The sequence below is a fragment of the Staurois parvus genome, unplaced genomic scaffold, assembly GCF_062004578.1.
Source record: "Staurois parvus isolate SC_StPar_1 unplaced genomic scaffold, SC_StPar_1.0 ptg001272l, whole genome shotgun sequence".
In the NCBI taxonomy this organism is placed as follows: Eukaryota; Metazoa; Chordata; class Amphibia; order Anura; family Ranidae; genus Staurois; species Staurois parvus.
Window position 1 is genome coordinate 111315 of NW_028319068.1, and position 16285 is coordinate 127599.

Sequence of the window (16285 nt, forward strand, 5' to 3'; positions counted from 1 at the left end):
ATGTTACTATGGTAACATTGTGCTACTTTGGTCATAGTGAAATATGAAAAAAAAAAATCTGAAAAAAAAGAAAAAAAATTTAATAAAAAATAAAAAAATATATATTTTTTTTTCATACTGTCACCAGTAAGTGTCCCTGATCACCGCCATGCCAGTTATATGATGACGCTGTACTGCACTGGTGACAATATGTAAAAAAAAATAAAATAAAACTAATTTTTTTAATTTTTTCATTTCCTGAAAAAATTATGACAAAAAAAACACAACTTCAAAAAACTCGCCATGCCTCTTATGAAGTACGTCGGACTGTCTACTTTGCAAAAAGGGGTCATTTGGGGGATATCTGTACTGTTCTGACATTCTTGGACCTCAAGAAATTAGATTGGCTGTAAGTACTTCAGGATTGATCAATATTCAGATCTATACCATAGATTGTGAACTCTATAACTTTCCTACTAACTAAAAAATACATCCTAATTTGGGTTATTTTCACCAAAGACATGTAGCAGAATACATCTCGGCCTAAATTTATGAAGAACAATAATTTATTTGCAAACTTTTATAAGAGAAACAAAGAAAAACTTTTTTTTTTCCAAAATTTTTGTTCTTTTTTGGTTAATTTAGCAAAAAATAAAAACCCCAGTGGTGATTAAATACCACCAAAAGAAAGCTCTAGTTGTGTGAAGAAAATTATAAAATTTTATTTTGGGTACAATGTTGTATGACCGCACAATTGTCTTTCAAAGTGTGAGAGCGCTGAAACCTGAAAACTGGCCTGGGCAGGAAGGTGTAAAATTGCCCGGTATTGAATTGGTTAAAGTTTGTCATAACATGTATTGGCTGTAATTGTTTGTAGTCATTCAGTAAACATACTGTTAAAAAAAGGTCATATAGAACAGGCTGGATTAACCCTTTCTATACTAAGATGATCATTCACAACCACAGCATAATATTTATTTGTCTTAGTTCTTCTTTTACCCCTCTATGTGTAGATAACTTTACCATTTATTATAAAACAATGCAGCTCTGTGTATTTGGACGTCCTCTAGATGGGGCTGAGCGCTGTATCCAATGGTAACCAATTAGAGATTGAACACAGTTGGCTGTTGTAGGATACGTTTAACAGTTTATATAACTTATGGTGCTATATGAAAACTTGCATTGTATATAGGAGAGGTTTTAGTATGAATCTCCCCTTAGAAATGCATGAGTATTAATGGGAAGTGCTGCACTAGTATGAAAAGCTCCAATTCCGTTCCATAGAAGGTGTCAAAAAGGAGGGGGCCTCAAGAGCAAAGTTCCCCTTAACCACTTGCCTACTGGCCATTTTCACCCCCTTCTTGCCCAGGTGAATTTTCAGCTTTCAGCAGTGTCGCACTTTGGGTACAGTGCTGCAACTGTCATTCAAACTAAATTTTTATCATTTTTTGAGACAGATAGAGTTTTTTTTGGTGGTATTTAATCACTATTGGGTTTTTTATGTTTTGCTAAACAAGCGAAAAAAAGACCAAACATTTTGAAAAAAAAAAAAGTTTCTTAGTTTCTGTTATAAAATTTTGCAAACAGGTAATTTTTTAGGTGCGATTATGAGGCTGCACTGATGGACACTGATGAGGCAGCGCTGATGGGCACTGACAAGGAGGCACTGATGAGGCTGAACTGATATGCAGCACTGATGGGTGACACTGATAGGCGGCACTGACGGACACTGTTGGAGCTGCACTGATCAGAACACTGTAAATGTCCCCTTTCACAGTTGCCGGTTACTGTGTGTACATCGTGATTAGCTGTGATTGGACACAGCTGATCACGTGATAAAAGGTTGCTGTGATTGGCCCTTTACCATGATCTGTTAACAGCTGTGTCCGATGGACACAGCAATCACAGAGCACGCCAGGTGGCCACTGCAGCGTCATATGACGCCCTCCCAGAAGTGGAAGACCATGCTGTAGCCGTCATTTGGCTATAGCGTAGTCAGCAAGTGGTTAATAGTCCTCCTATAACCAAGTGACAGGCAAACCTAAACTCATTGAGTTCAGTAACATGTTGACTTCTGAAGCTGAATTGAAAAGTAGATGTATTTCTTTTAAAAGCCTGCAGGGAGAGCAACACTTTAAAAGTTTCAAAAGATTGCTCTAACTAGCCTGTGTCTGCAATGCAATTTATATGTCTTAGGCCCCATGTACACAGGACACTTCTGAATAATGAAAACTGACTACTGGAAAACATAGGTTAAAAAAAGTCTGTTTAGCCGTGTTTGCATACTGCGTTTATGAGCGTTTGCTTTTAGAAGCGTTTTTTTAAGATAACCTCAGGAGACCTTCCAAAATGCCCAGAATAACAGTAAAAAATTAACTATTTCAGACATTTTGAGAGAAATAGAGAAGCAGAAGCAGAGAGAGCAGTATTTGTTGAAATTAGCTGTCTTTTTTTTTATGGTGTATTGCAACAGTGTCGAACATATTTTTTTTCATGCAAAACCTTAAAGTATGGTGTGCTAGGTCCCTTTAAGTACCAGGAAAACACTTTGCATGCATATTTCATGATGAAGAAAAGCTCTGGACAGTATCTGGAAATGGAAGATTTAAAAAAAAAATTCAAATGCAAACACCTATAAATGCGGTTAGCTGCATTTAGCCACCTTTATAAGCATTTTGCATTTGAAACGCTGATAAAATCTACTGCTGAACGCAAGTTTTCTGCGTTCAAAAAAAAGACTGTAAACTGAACTGCCTGTAAATGACGATGTGTACATGGACACATAGGAAAACATTAGGGTGAGTTCAGGGGCTGCTGTAAAACACGCTGAACAGCTCCTAAATGTGAGTTTATCAGCTGCAGTGTACAGTGGGGCAAAAAAGTATTTAGTCAGCCACCAATTGTGCAAGTTCTCCCACTTAAAAAGATGAGAGAGGCCTGTAATTGGCATCATAGGTAGACCTCAACTATGAGAGACAAAATGAGAAAAAAAATCCAGACAATCACATTGGCTGATTTGGAAAGAATTTATTTGCAAATTATGGTGGAAAATAAGTATTTGGTCAATATCAAAAGTTCATCTCAATACTTTGTTATATATCCTTTGTTGGCAATGACAGAGCTCAAACATTTCCTGTAAGTCTTCACAAGATTGGCACACACTGTTGCTGGTATGTTGGCCCATTCCTCCATGCAGATCTCCTCTAGAGCAGTGATGTTTTGGGGCTGTTGCTGGGCGACATGGACTTTCAACTCCCTCCAAAGGTTTTCTATGGGGTTGAGATCTGGAGACTGGCTAGGTCACTCCAGAACCTTGAAATGCTTCTTACGAAGCCACTCCTTCGTTGCCCGGGCGGTATGTTTGGGATCATTGTCATGCTGGAAGACCCAGCCACGTTTCATCTTCAATGCCCTTGCTGATGGAAGGAGGTTTGCACTCAAAATCTCACGATACATGGCCCCATTCATTCTGTCCTGTACATGGATCAGTCGTCCTGGTCCCTTTGCGGAGAAACAGCCCCAAAGCATGATGTTTCCACCCCCATGCTTCACAGTAGGTATGGTGTTCTTTGGATGCAACTCAGCATTCTCTCTCCTCCAAACACGACAAGTTGTGTTTCTACCAAACAGTTCTATTTTGGTTTCATCTGACCATATGACATTCTCCCAATCCTCTTCTGGATCATCCAAATGCTCTCTAGCAAACTTCAGACGGGCCCGGACATGTACTGGCTTAAGCAGGGGGACATGTCTGGCACTACAGGATCTGAGTCCCTAGCGGCGGAGTGTGTTACTGATGGTAGCCTTTGTTATGTTGGTCCCAGCTCTCTGCAGGTCATTCACTAGGTCCCCCTGTGTGGTCCTGGGATTTTTGCTCACCGTTCTTGTGATCATTTTGACCCCACGGGGTGAGATCTTGCGTGGAGCCCCAGATCGAGGGAGATTATCAGTGGTCTTGTATGTCTTCCATTTTCTAATTATTGCTCCCACAGTTTATTTGTTCACACCAAGCTGCTTGCCTATTGCAGATTCAGTCTTCCCAGCCTGGTGCAGGTCTACAATTTTGTTTCTGGTGTCCTTCGACAGCTCTTTTGTCTTCACCATAGTGGAGTTTGGAGTGCGACTGTTTGAGGTTGTGGACAGGTGTCTTTTATACTGATAACAAGTTCAAACAGGTGCCATTGATACAGGTAATGAGTGCAGGACAGAGGAGCCTCTTAAAGAAGAAGGTACAGGTCTGTGAGAGCCAGAAATCTTGCTTGTTTGTAGGTGACCAAATACTTATTTTCCACCATAATTTGCAAATAAATTCTTTCCACATCAGCCAATGTGATTGTCTAGATTTTTTTTCTCATTTTGTCTCTCATAGTTGAGGTCTACCTATGATGCCAATTACAGGCCTCTCTCATCTTTTTAAGTGGGGGAACTTTCACAATTGGTGGCTGACTAAATACGTTTTTGCCCCACTGTACATGAGCCCTTAGAATGGGTGGTACCTGACTTTTTAACTGCTTTGGTGTCTCATTCTTGTTTCTGGTGGAAAATGTAAAGGTGACAACAGTTGTGCACACAACATAGTTTTCCCAAGAACAGAGAACAATTTTCCAGAGGTATAAATAGCATTAAAAACTGGCCATACGGTGTTTTTTTTTTTGTTCAACCAGTGGGCTGAACAAAAAAAATTATCCTATCCCCCCATCCTCACCATCAAGAATCACTCCCTCTGTGCTCAGAATGGGAAGTCTTCCGTGCTGTCAGAACACAGTGATCAATGTTGCCAGCTATAGCCAGCAGAACTGAACATTTGGGAAAAACCAGGCTGAATGTACACAAGTTGATCGATAGATTGAATTGTGTACAACCAGGGTACCCATACTTGCATTGAAATTAATCTGGTCCCTGGTGAACTAGCTGAATTTCGATCCATGTGTGTCTTAACATATGTAGCGCTCACCCTCTTAAGGGGCACTGGTTTTGATGGACCCCTTAAGCTCTACTTGGCCTGGCAACATGCATTTTCCACATTTTCATACAGAGTCAGTAAAACAGTCCTTGAGCTTGTTTTTGTTGTTTTTATTAAGGGTTAACAAGTTGGATGGGGTATATGGGATGCCCAAGGAACTGTAGAACTTGAGGACAATTCTTAGCTACAAAGTGGACCAAAAAAAAAAATAATCAACAACAGTCTCTTTAAGGACTTTGGTGTACCTCCTCAGACCCCTGATGAATCCTTCCTCTTTTACCCTACTGTCCTGAGGGAATCCCTTGGCAAGGGTTTCCAGAATCTGTATTTAAGTAGTCTCGGGTGAGAACTAGTTGGGAATTGCACCTGCCCACCCTCTCCCTTCTCTGGTCGTTGTAGAAGTACTCACACTGTCCTGTCCTGTTAGCTTGATGGGTTGCAGCTGCTCTCAGGCCTTAAGCTGGTCTGGCTACATCTCTGCTGACAAGCTGTCCTCCCTAGGAGACTTGTGGCACAGTGGAGCTCCTTCCATCTAGCACCAGCCTGTAGGTAGGCTCCCTTCCCTGTTGCCCCCTACCAGGCTCGACACTCCAGCACCTTCTCTCAGTCCATCTTCCACCTGTCTCCCCTGCTGCTCAGGCTCTGCCACATTTAAGGGTTGCTCTTAGTTACCATGCCCAGCCAAGTTCCCTTTACCACTTGTCAACCGCGCTATAGCCAAAACGACGGCTACAGTGCGGTTGCCCAGTTCTGGGAGGGCGTCAAATGATGTCCTCCCAGAACGCGCCCTCCCTATGGACACAGCTGATCATGTGATGTGGTAAAAGGCCAATCACAGTGGCCTTTTACCACATGATCAGCTGTGTCCAACGATACAGCAGATCACCAGTAAATGCAGTTCCCGGCTATCGGCAGCACTTTCCTAACGCTGTCTCAGCATGAGGAAAGTACTGCCGATAACTGGCAATTGTCAGAGGACATATTGGCACAGATCATCCGTGCCCTGAGGATCAGTGCCAAGCAGTGCCGCCCACCTGTGCCCAGCAGTGCCGCCCACAAGTTCCCAACACTGCCACCCACCTGTGCCCATCAGTGCCACCCATCAATGCAGCCTCATCAATGCACATCAGTGAAGGAGAAAAATTACCTGTTTGCAAAATTTTATAATAGAAACAGAGAAAACCTTTTTTTTCAAATTTTTTGCTCTTTTTTTTGTTTATAGTGCAAAAAAATAGAACACCCAGCGGCAATTAAATACCACAAAAAGAAAGCTCTATTTGTGTGAAAAAAAGATAAAAATTTCATATGGGTACAGTGTTGCATGACTGTGCAATTGTCATTCAAAGTGCGACAGCGCCGAAAGCTGAAAATTGGCCTGGGCAGGAAAGGGGTATAAGTGCCCAGTAGGCAAGTGGTTAAACATGCAAATCTAAGCTTTCTCCACTCCTCTGCCCCTCTTCTAGAAAGTTACTCCAGTTTCTAGCAGGGTGGGAGGGCTCCAGAAGCCCTGACCTGTAGAGCCTTCCAGCCTGTCCTGAGGAAAACTTTCTACTTCACTCCCAGGCTAACTTACCCAGGCTCCTAACAAGCCTCTGACTCACAAAAATACATCCTTTCTAGATAAATCTAGAGGGTGCTACACGTATATAATACATAAATAAGGAATGTTACACAATATATCTTCTAAATACAGAATGTATGCAATGTGTATATTTACTCAAAGCTGAATGTTTTATTATTAAAATTGCTGTTCTATTTTCTCCTACACAAGTACAACTATATTCTCTCCACACAGTTTCTTTCAAATCCACAGACTTCCTGATCAACCCTCTAGACCCACAAAATGCTGACAAAATTTCTGTCAAAATTGCTGATCTAGGGAATGCCTGTTGGGTGGTGAGTATTTTACAAACTCATTCAATGCTGATACAATACTCATCTTTACTGAGAGGTAAATTGCAAGTGCAGTTTCTCTTCCTTCTTGTCTTCAAAGCACAAACATTTTACTGATGACATACAGACACGGCAGTACCGAGCCATGGAAGTGTTGATTGGTGCTGGCTATGGCCCTCCTGCTGATATTTGGAGCACTGCTTGTATGGTAAGCTATATCATGTTAGTAGAAAATGCAGGTCATACAGTCAGTTTCTTCCATTCTTGTATCTGGGGTGGGGAAAGCTGGTTATGTTTCTTTAATGACTGTTTTTTATCTGAAATATATGTGTTGGCAGAAAGTAAACAGATTCTTCCGTCATTATGTGTTTACTCAGCAATGCACATACCACAGACACTAGCCTTTGTGTATTAAAATGTAGCATAACTGTATTATAATAATGATTAGAGCTGCAGTAGACATTGAAGTTTTTGGAATCCAAATACTTGTAGCCTGTTCATTCTGAGATTAGCTCTCTTTTAGCTTAACCCACGTAATACAGGAAATGCTGTAGAGAAAAGCCAGTAGAAAATTATGTTGTGTTTCTTGTAAAGTCCTTATATACTTCCTGTGCACTTCTGGCTATAGAGGCATTATACAATTAATACTCCAACAAAAGAAGAAATATTAGGAAATTCTATATGCTGGATGAGGGTGGCACATAATAAAATTTTGTACTTAATGTAAGATCCTATATATTAGATAACGTGTTGGTAAATTGCCACCTACAGGGAGCACCAAGTTGTAAAAATGAATAGGGACAGCTCCCTCTAGTGCCTATACCCATTAATGGTTGTAGAGCTCAGTTATAGGAATGCATTATGAGATCATGTAAAGAAGGAATTTCATACATTTACAATGGCAGACTTTGGCAACAGGTCAACTACAAAAAGTGCACCAAAAAGGGGCAAAGGCTGTGTCCATAGAACATTTCAGAAAAGTATTTTATGTTGTTTACAAAAGCCTGTTTTCTCCTTGTTTATTGAGGTGCACAGCACTGTGGATTAGATGGGGCCTGCAAAAGTAGTCTGTAATAGGGTCTGAGTATGAACTAAGCCGAAGAACAATCATAGGATGAGACTTTGCAACCTTGAAGAAAAGGGGGTGATCACAGGGCCACCTACACCCAAAGTTGGCACACACAGATTCAGCCATATCTACCCTGTAAAACTTGGTGATGGGGCAGATGGAGCAACAAGTTATAGTTTTGCAGGTTTAGAAAACAGAAACCTGGTCACAAAAGCCCAGAAAAAAAACTCACCACCTTTTTAGAATGAGCAGCGATGGAATACGCCTGGCAAATGTTTCGGCAAATCCACTCAGAAATAGTAATGTTGTTAGCCAAAAAATCCTTGTGATGACTAGGAGGATGAACAGGAAATCCAACTTCTGGATTTTCTGACAACCTCACTACAGCCAAGGAATGTAAGGCAGTTTCCATACCATGAACTAGAGCTGGGCAAAGAGAAGGATATTATACTTGCTATGGTGAAAGGAGGACACGATCTTGGGCAAAAATTAAAGCCAAACACCATCTTATCTTTTTGAATGATAATAAAAAAGGACCTTGCAAGACAAATACTTTTAGACCCTCCTTGCTGAGATAATGGCAACATTCTGAGAAAAGGTCGGCAGAGGAACTTTCTAACAGGTTTAAAATGAGGTTTTTGTATTGCCAAAAGAACCAATATGCAATGCCACTTCATAAGGGAAGACTTCACAGGAAAGACATTATAAGTTTTTCCCTGAACTAAAGAACAAACTTGAGAATGGTCCACTAGGGATCAATGAAAATGGATAAACAAGGCCAAAACCTGCTCATTGATGAAACTTAGTACACAAAATTGGGGTATTTCCATTTGAAGGAAGGAGAGAATCCTATCATAGAAAAAAGCATGACGACTAAAGCATAATGACACCACTGAAAGCAAACCTTTCAGGTACTATTCCAAACATGAGAGTTTTAATCAAGGACCATGAGCATGGTAGGAATGAGAGACTCAACCAACCCTCTATCTAAATAAAGGGAAAAATCCTGCATTCAGATAGAAATCAGTAAACTGCCAGCACAAAGATCTGTGATACCAAATCCAAACCAAATATAGTTAAAATGTGCAGCACTACAAGACATTCCAATTAATATTCATATTCTGCAATATACAGTACCAATGAATGAGAATGAGAATTAGGATGCAAAATTGGATCCCGAAACATCAGGTCTGGTTGAACCTGAAGATGCCATGGATTGTCTGCATGCAGAGTAACAAGAGCTGCACTCCAGAGCCTCTGGAGATATGAGGATGAGAACAGATTTAAAGTGACCCACAAATCTAGCAGAGCATTTACCATTTCAGCTAACGGATCTTTGAAACGCACAGTTGATTTGTCAAGCTTCTTCTTTCCGGGATGTCATTAGATACGCTTTCGGTGTTCACCACCACAGGCAGAATTGACAAAAGAACCCCTAGTGAGATTTCTGAGATTAAGATGCTGTAGGCTCAGAAAATCCACTTGCAAATATGTTATGTTGTTGCAAAGAAAGCAAAGAAAGCTGAAGCTTGTTCTGCTCAGTAAAGAATGTGTGCCACTTCCTGAGCAGCTGCCAGACTCTAGTTGCTTCACTGGTGATCCATATATGTCATCTTCTGGCATTGCTGGACTGAACCAACTGCAATAACTGGTTTAACTGTTTCAATGCCAAATGCTATGACAGCATCGAAGGTCTTTTAAAGTGTTACTAAACTCAATAACTCAGTAAAATCCATCTGTATATGCAGTAAAGCATGCTTGTTATACTCACTGTGGAACCTAGGGGGTTAATCTTCAGGGGTTCTGCATCCTCCAAGAGCAAAATGAAAACTCCTCCTACAAGCTTTAACCAGTGCTCGGCTGGACACTGATAGAAGTCACAAGACTGCTATATACTGCTGATGAGACAAGACTGCTATATACTGCTGATGAGAAAAGCGATTTAGCAGTTTATATTTACTAAAATAATTGAATTTCCATGTTGTGTGTACTGTGGGAGACCAGATATAGTGAATGCAGAGTCATGGGTTTAGTAACACTTTAAGAATTCAATGAATTCTGCTCTTCTTGGGAACAGATTGGAGTAAAACTCCTTGAATCTATTTGAAGTGGGCACTTGAGTAATGTAACTGGCTGGGACAGCAATGCATTGGCAGCCTTCAGAAAGTCTGTAAATCAATGAAGGGGAAAGGTGTAAATTAGAGGTGAAGAATCTTTCCGGTGGAGCAGACTGAAAATCTATTTTTAAACTGTGGCTATAAGCTCCTAGACCCAGATGTCCAAAATGTGATGTAGATTGTGGAGGCGGGTATACTTCCCTTCAACTTAAGACCTGCAGGTGGGGGGGCAAACTTTCATATGGAAGCAGAATTTTCAACAGGCTTGGAGGATTTGGATTGCTAGAAACTGGTTTGATCTGGGAGATGATGCTGCCTTGGAGGAAGTTCCTTGAAATAAAAAGGACTACTTGTTTGCAAAAAAAGAAGGCATTTTTTTGTGTTGTAGCCTCCTAGCCTTGTAAGATTATGAAAGATGAGTACTCCCCTGTGGAATTTCTGGTAATTTTGCAAAAGTTTCAGTAAACAGCCTGTTTCATAGAAGGGCCTTTTTGGAGGATTGGTAAGCAAAACAACATTTAAGCCAAAGAACACTATGCATGACTGCCAAAGTCATGTTAAAGCGAGACGCCGCATAACTAGAATCCGGCACCACATTATACAGGTACTATGTACCATGGCTTGAACCATCAGATTCATTACCTTGATGAGATGTGGTGACATGTCTTTCTCGTTAAGGGTCTGATGCAATTGCCTGGAGTAGCCTGAGACTATTTTGGATACCAGACCTGTGGCCAAAGGCCAGAATTTCAGTAGGAATTCCAGCTTTCTGTATGCTGGGTCTTTTAATAATGAGATATTATTAAAAGGGATGAATCTCCTGTTAAAGATGGGCAGATCCACCAGCATGAGATCCCACTTCTTAGTAAAAGCCTCCATAAACTGGAATCTGACTACTTTCGAAATTAATGGGAGCCAAGCATTCATTTCCAGTAATGGCCATTTTCTAAGCTAAAAGTCAAGGGATTGGCAAAGAAAGAGCATGGTGGGCCAGGCACTGGCCTGGGGACATGTAACAAACAAAACAATATTTTTAAATATTAATTGTTCAAAGGTAAAGTCCATTTTAAAAGGAGCTCAAAGGGCAACATAAAAAATATAAAAAAATGTATAAATTTGATATTCCAATTGCTTATCTTGATAAAGTGACAAACAAAATATATAATACACCTGTGGTTCGCTGGCACTCACACCAACTCATTAAACAGTGTTCTGTGATTGAAAGGTAAATATACTAATAGTGCCGCGCTCCTGTATAAATTATCTCTGATGATTAGTGTTGTAATTTTCAAATCAATTAATAAATAAACATGAACAATTTAAATAAATTATCAGCTGTAAATAATATATATTCTTATATCTGGTGCAAAAATAAAAATAAACCATCTATTGCCTATAACATCGTATAAAAATAAAACATATTGTGCTAGTGATAATTGGTGAATTCTAATGGTGAGCAAAAATCAATATATATATATATATATAAACATGCTCATAAACAGTCCTCTTTCAATATAAATTGCAATGGTGCAATGCCGCTCCCACAATCCAAGTGCAGTGTGGTCTTAATATGATACAGTATGATACAGTATTGTAAACACAAACTCAGATAGCTTCTGCTCAGAACATGTGAAAATCACATCTAAAAAATAAAAATAAGAGCTTCACTTATCCAGTTCTTTTTTTTTTTTAATTTAAATGTTTATTAATTTTTCATGTTATTACAAAAATTCCATAAGAAGAGACACGATACATATAAATAATCTCTACATTTCTACTTTGTCCCATCTATTTACCTCTTTTCTTTCCCTTCCCTCCCAACCCACCTTTTCCCCCCCTTCCCCCCTCCCTCCCCTCTGCAAGATCTCCAATCTCTCAAGACCCAATAACTTAAAATAACTTCCTAATTTAGAGTTTTCTATATTTCTCTTTCAATCCTGATTTTTCCCATTTTTCCCATCGCGAATAGTATAATTTCAACCTATCTTCCTGAATATAATAAGATTTTTCCATTCTACTCATCTGGTTTACCCTATTGATCCAATCCTCCTCCGTCGGCACCTCTGTCTTCCACCAAAACTTGGGGATCAACCCTTTTGCAGCACTCAAGTAGTACCATACTCCTGATTCTTTATATTTATTTACTGTTGTCTCAACATTATGTAGGAGACACATGGTTGGGTCTAATCCTATGTCATTTCCAGTTATTATTTCTATTAAATTGACTATTGTCTTCCAGAAAACCTGGATTTTTGGACATTGCCACCAAGTGTGATACACCGTGCCTCCTCCCCACATCCTCTCCAACACATTTTTGAATTCTCCCCCCTCATCCTGTGCTCAGTGCTCGGAGTAATATGCCATCGTGTCAAACATTTATAATTAATCTCAACGTCTCTCATACTAACACTCTCGTGAACTAATCTAAATATCTTATTCTGTTGATCTTCATCTAGTACCACCTCCATATCTCTTTCCCAATTTGTTATAAAAATTAACTTTGTGTCTGTGTCTAATTCTGTGAGTATTCTATACATTTTTGTTACACCGTGTTTCCCATCTCTACGTGTTTCTAATAGCCTTTCAAACATATTCCACTCCTTTTTTACTCTCAAAGGTTTTGGGAGAGTTCCAATAAAACATTTTAGTTGTTGATATTTCCACTCATCTATTTTAATAAACATATCTCCTCCCCTCTCTTTTAATTCTTTAAATGTTCTCAATTCCCCCTCTACCAATACGTCTCTCAATTGGATATCTTCCTTTTTAAACCATCTCCCTGATATCTCATCTTTTCCTGGAGGAAAAAACTCTGTGTTTGCAAGAGGCATTAAAATAGAGTTAAATTCCCATTTCATGTGTTTATGTATATTGTCCCATGTCCTTAAAACATTTAAAGTGTAAGTGCTTGTGCTTTCTTTAATTCTTCTATAGTGTGCTGGAACCCATATCATCTTACTCAAATTAATTCCACTCAGATCATTTTCTATTTTTACCCAACTTTTCCCCTTATGGTTAAAAGTCCAATCATAAATTCTTGCTAAAATTACTGCTTTATAGTATCTCTTGACATCAGGTAGCCCCATCCCCCCTTTCTCTTTAGTCCTACTTAGGGTTTCATATGCTATTCTTGGTTTTTTATTCCTCCATATATATCTTATTAACATTCTTCTCATTATCTTAAAAAACGCCTCTGGGAGTTTGATTGGAATCATTTGAAATCTATAGAGTATTTTAGGTATAATTACCATTTTAACTAGGTTTATACATCCTAACCATGATGGATTTCCTCCTTCTAATCTTTTTAGTTCATCCTTAATCTCGTTTATCAGAGAAATATAGTTTAATCTATACAGTTGTTTATATGAGGTGGCAAGTTTTATTCCTAGGTATTTTATATCTTTTTCTCTCCAGATAAAGGGGAATTCTTTTTGTAGCTTTTCTTTTTCGCTCTTTGGTATGTTAATGTTCAAAATCTCTGTTTTTCTTGGGTTAATTTTTAGATTTGATAGTTCACCATATTCCTTCATGATCTTCATTATACTTGGTAGTGTTATTCGGGGGTTGCCTACATAAAACAGTAGGTCGTCCGCAAAGGCCGCTACTTTATGTTCTATATTTTCTATCTGGATTCCCTTTACCGCTCCACTATTCCTTATTATTGATAGCAGGGGTTCCAATGTCAAAACATACAGCAAGGGGGACAATGGGCATCCTTGTCTTGTTCCATTGGACATCCGACCTCTCCCCATTTACCGTGATGATTGCGGTGGGTTCCCTATATAATTTTCCTATCCACTCACGCATTCTCTCTCCAATCCCCAACACCTCCAAGTTGTCCATCATAAAGCCTCAGTCCACTCTATCAAATGCCTTTTCGGCATCAATTGACAAGAGCACCACTGGGGCTTTCCCTTTTCTACTTTTCTGGATAAGCATCAAAGTTCTCAACCCATTGTCTCTACCCTCTCTCCCCGGGACAAAGCCCACCTGGTCTCCATGGATCCATTCGGGCATTAGATCTTTCAGCCTGTTTGCTAGGACCTTTGCATACAACTTGGTTTAATAATGAAATTGGTCTGTAGCTAGAGCACTGAGAAGGGTCTTTTCCCTCCTTGTGAATGAGAACGACATGGGCCTGAAGGGATTCCCTCCTCCCCTCCATCCCACCTCCCAAGTCATTCATATATTTCTTTAACTTTGGTAACAGTACATCCCCAAATTTTTTATAGTAATTAACTGTATAACCATCCGGGCCTGGGCTTTTTCCTCCCCCTGTACTTCTTAATGCTGCTTCTATTTCTTCCTGGGGAATTTCCGCATCCAAGGATTTCAGTTGTATTTCACTGAGCTTTGGCAATCCCGCATTTTTTAAATATATCTTCTTTTTTTCATTAATACCTTCTCTAGTTTCTTTTGGTGAACCTTGGTGACTGATGTTATACAACTTTCTATAATACTCCGTGAATACTTTAATGATTTCTTTAGTTGAGTGGACCAATTCCCCCTTAGGGCCTTTTATCTTTTCTATATAATTCCTGTTTTTCTTTTTATTCAGGGCTCTCATTAAGTAATTTCCTGGTCTATCTCCCCATCTATATCTTTCACTTAATACTTTGTTATATACTCTTCTCCTCTCCTCTTCCATCAGTCTCTCTAATTCATCTTTTTTATCCATTAACTTCTGTCTTGTTTCTATTGTTATTTTCTTCTTATGTATCTGCTCCAAATCCAGGATTTCCTTTAAGAGTCTACTAACCCTCTCTCTTCTTTCTTTTTTCTTCCTAGCTCCCATCGCAATCAAGATTCCTCTTACATATACCTTATGACTTTCCCATACTGTAGCTGTCAATACTTCCTCTGTCTCATTCTCCTTGAAATATACCTTAATCTCTTCCCTGATCTTCTGCACAATATCCTCATCCAAGAGAAGAGCCTCATTTAACCTCCATCCTAAGCCTCCCGTCCACCTTTTTCCCCATCCTATTTTCATTATGACTGGGGCATGGTCCGAAAAAGTTCTTGTCTCTATTTCTATTTTAACCAACATTTCAATGAGTTGATGATCTATTAGAATGTAATTCAGTCTCGAGTATATCTCATGTGCATTAGAGAAGAAGGTATAGTCTCTGTCTTTCATATGCATCATTCTCCAGGTGTCCACCAGTTGGTACTCGTGGATCACCTTCTTCAAGGCTCTCAGAGACCTACCCCCCTCTCTTTGCACAAGGGAGGTTGCATCCTTTTGTGGGTCCATACAAAGATTTAAATCTCCTGCTATTATCAAACGCCCTTTTTTAAAATCTATCAATTTTTTAGCAAGCCCTTCAAAAAGATCTCAGGTTTCTTGTTGGGGCAATTTATATTAGCTAGTGTACATTCAATTCCCTGTAGTTTACCTTTCAAAAACAGGAATCTCCCTTCCGGGTCAGTCCTTCTAGCTTCCAACTCAAATCTCATATTCTTTGCCAATCCTATTGCCACCCCCTTTCCTCTTTTAATTGGAGAGTCAGCATAATACCATGTTGGGTAGTATTTGGATTTTAATTTCACATTTGATTCTATCTCAAAATGTGTCTCCTGTAAAAATACCACTGACGTTGCCCTGTGATGTAACTCTTTAAACAACTTAAATCTTTTCCCAGGACAATTCACCCATTCACATTATATGTTATAAACTGTATTTCTTCCATCCTTCTTGATTCTGTCTATCTCTCTTCTAATTCGTCTCCTCCTTTTAGGCCCGAATATCTTGCAGAGTATTAACCCCACCCCCCCTCCCCCCCACCCACCACCCCTCTCACCCTCTCTTCTTTTTCCCCTACCCGTTATTAGGCCTATAAACTGCCTACAAATCATTTGTGGATCTATTTCCAACATTGATTTAAAATTTGGGGCATCAGCTCCGCCTATGTACGGCTCACCTCTCCTCCAACCCCCCCGATTCCCTCTCTCTATCGTCTAGACTCAACAAGAGTCTTTACTCTTTACCTCCCTCCCTTAACCGGAGCCTCCAAGCGGGTCTCAACATCCGGAGGGGGAAGACCAGGGGTGAGAGGGGGAAGTAAGAGAGAGAAGAAGAAAAAAAAAAAAAAATGTCATTTTCTACTTAATTCTCACTCTCCTCCCCCCCCAACCCTGGGTCCTCCCTCCCCCCTCCCCCCGACTTGCTGACAGTCCTCTTTACTTGTAACATTTGTATTTCCTTTATCTTCTTTTTCTTCTTCCCACCCAGCTATCTCCATTCTTTGCAAGTCCAGTCTA

General features: G+C 39.7%; 1 protein-coding gene across 1 annotated transcript in view; it reads left to right on the plus strand.

The window, feature by feature from the left end:
* SRPK3 (SRSF protein kinase 3) overlaps window positions 1-16285 on the plus strand; it is a 187258-nt gene that overhangs the window by 98559 nt on the left and 72414 nt on the right. The window contains exons 10-11 of the mRNA XM_089660786.1: window positions 6738-6838; window positions 6936-7043. Coding sequence (XP_089516912.1) covers window positions 6738-6838; window positions 6936-7043 — 209 coding nt within the window. The remainder of the gene's footprint in view (window positions 1-6737; window positions 6839-6935; window positions 7044-16285) is intronic.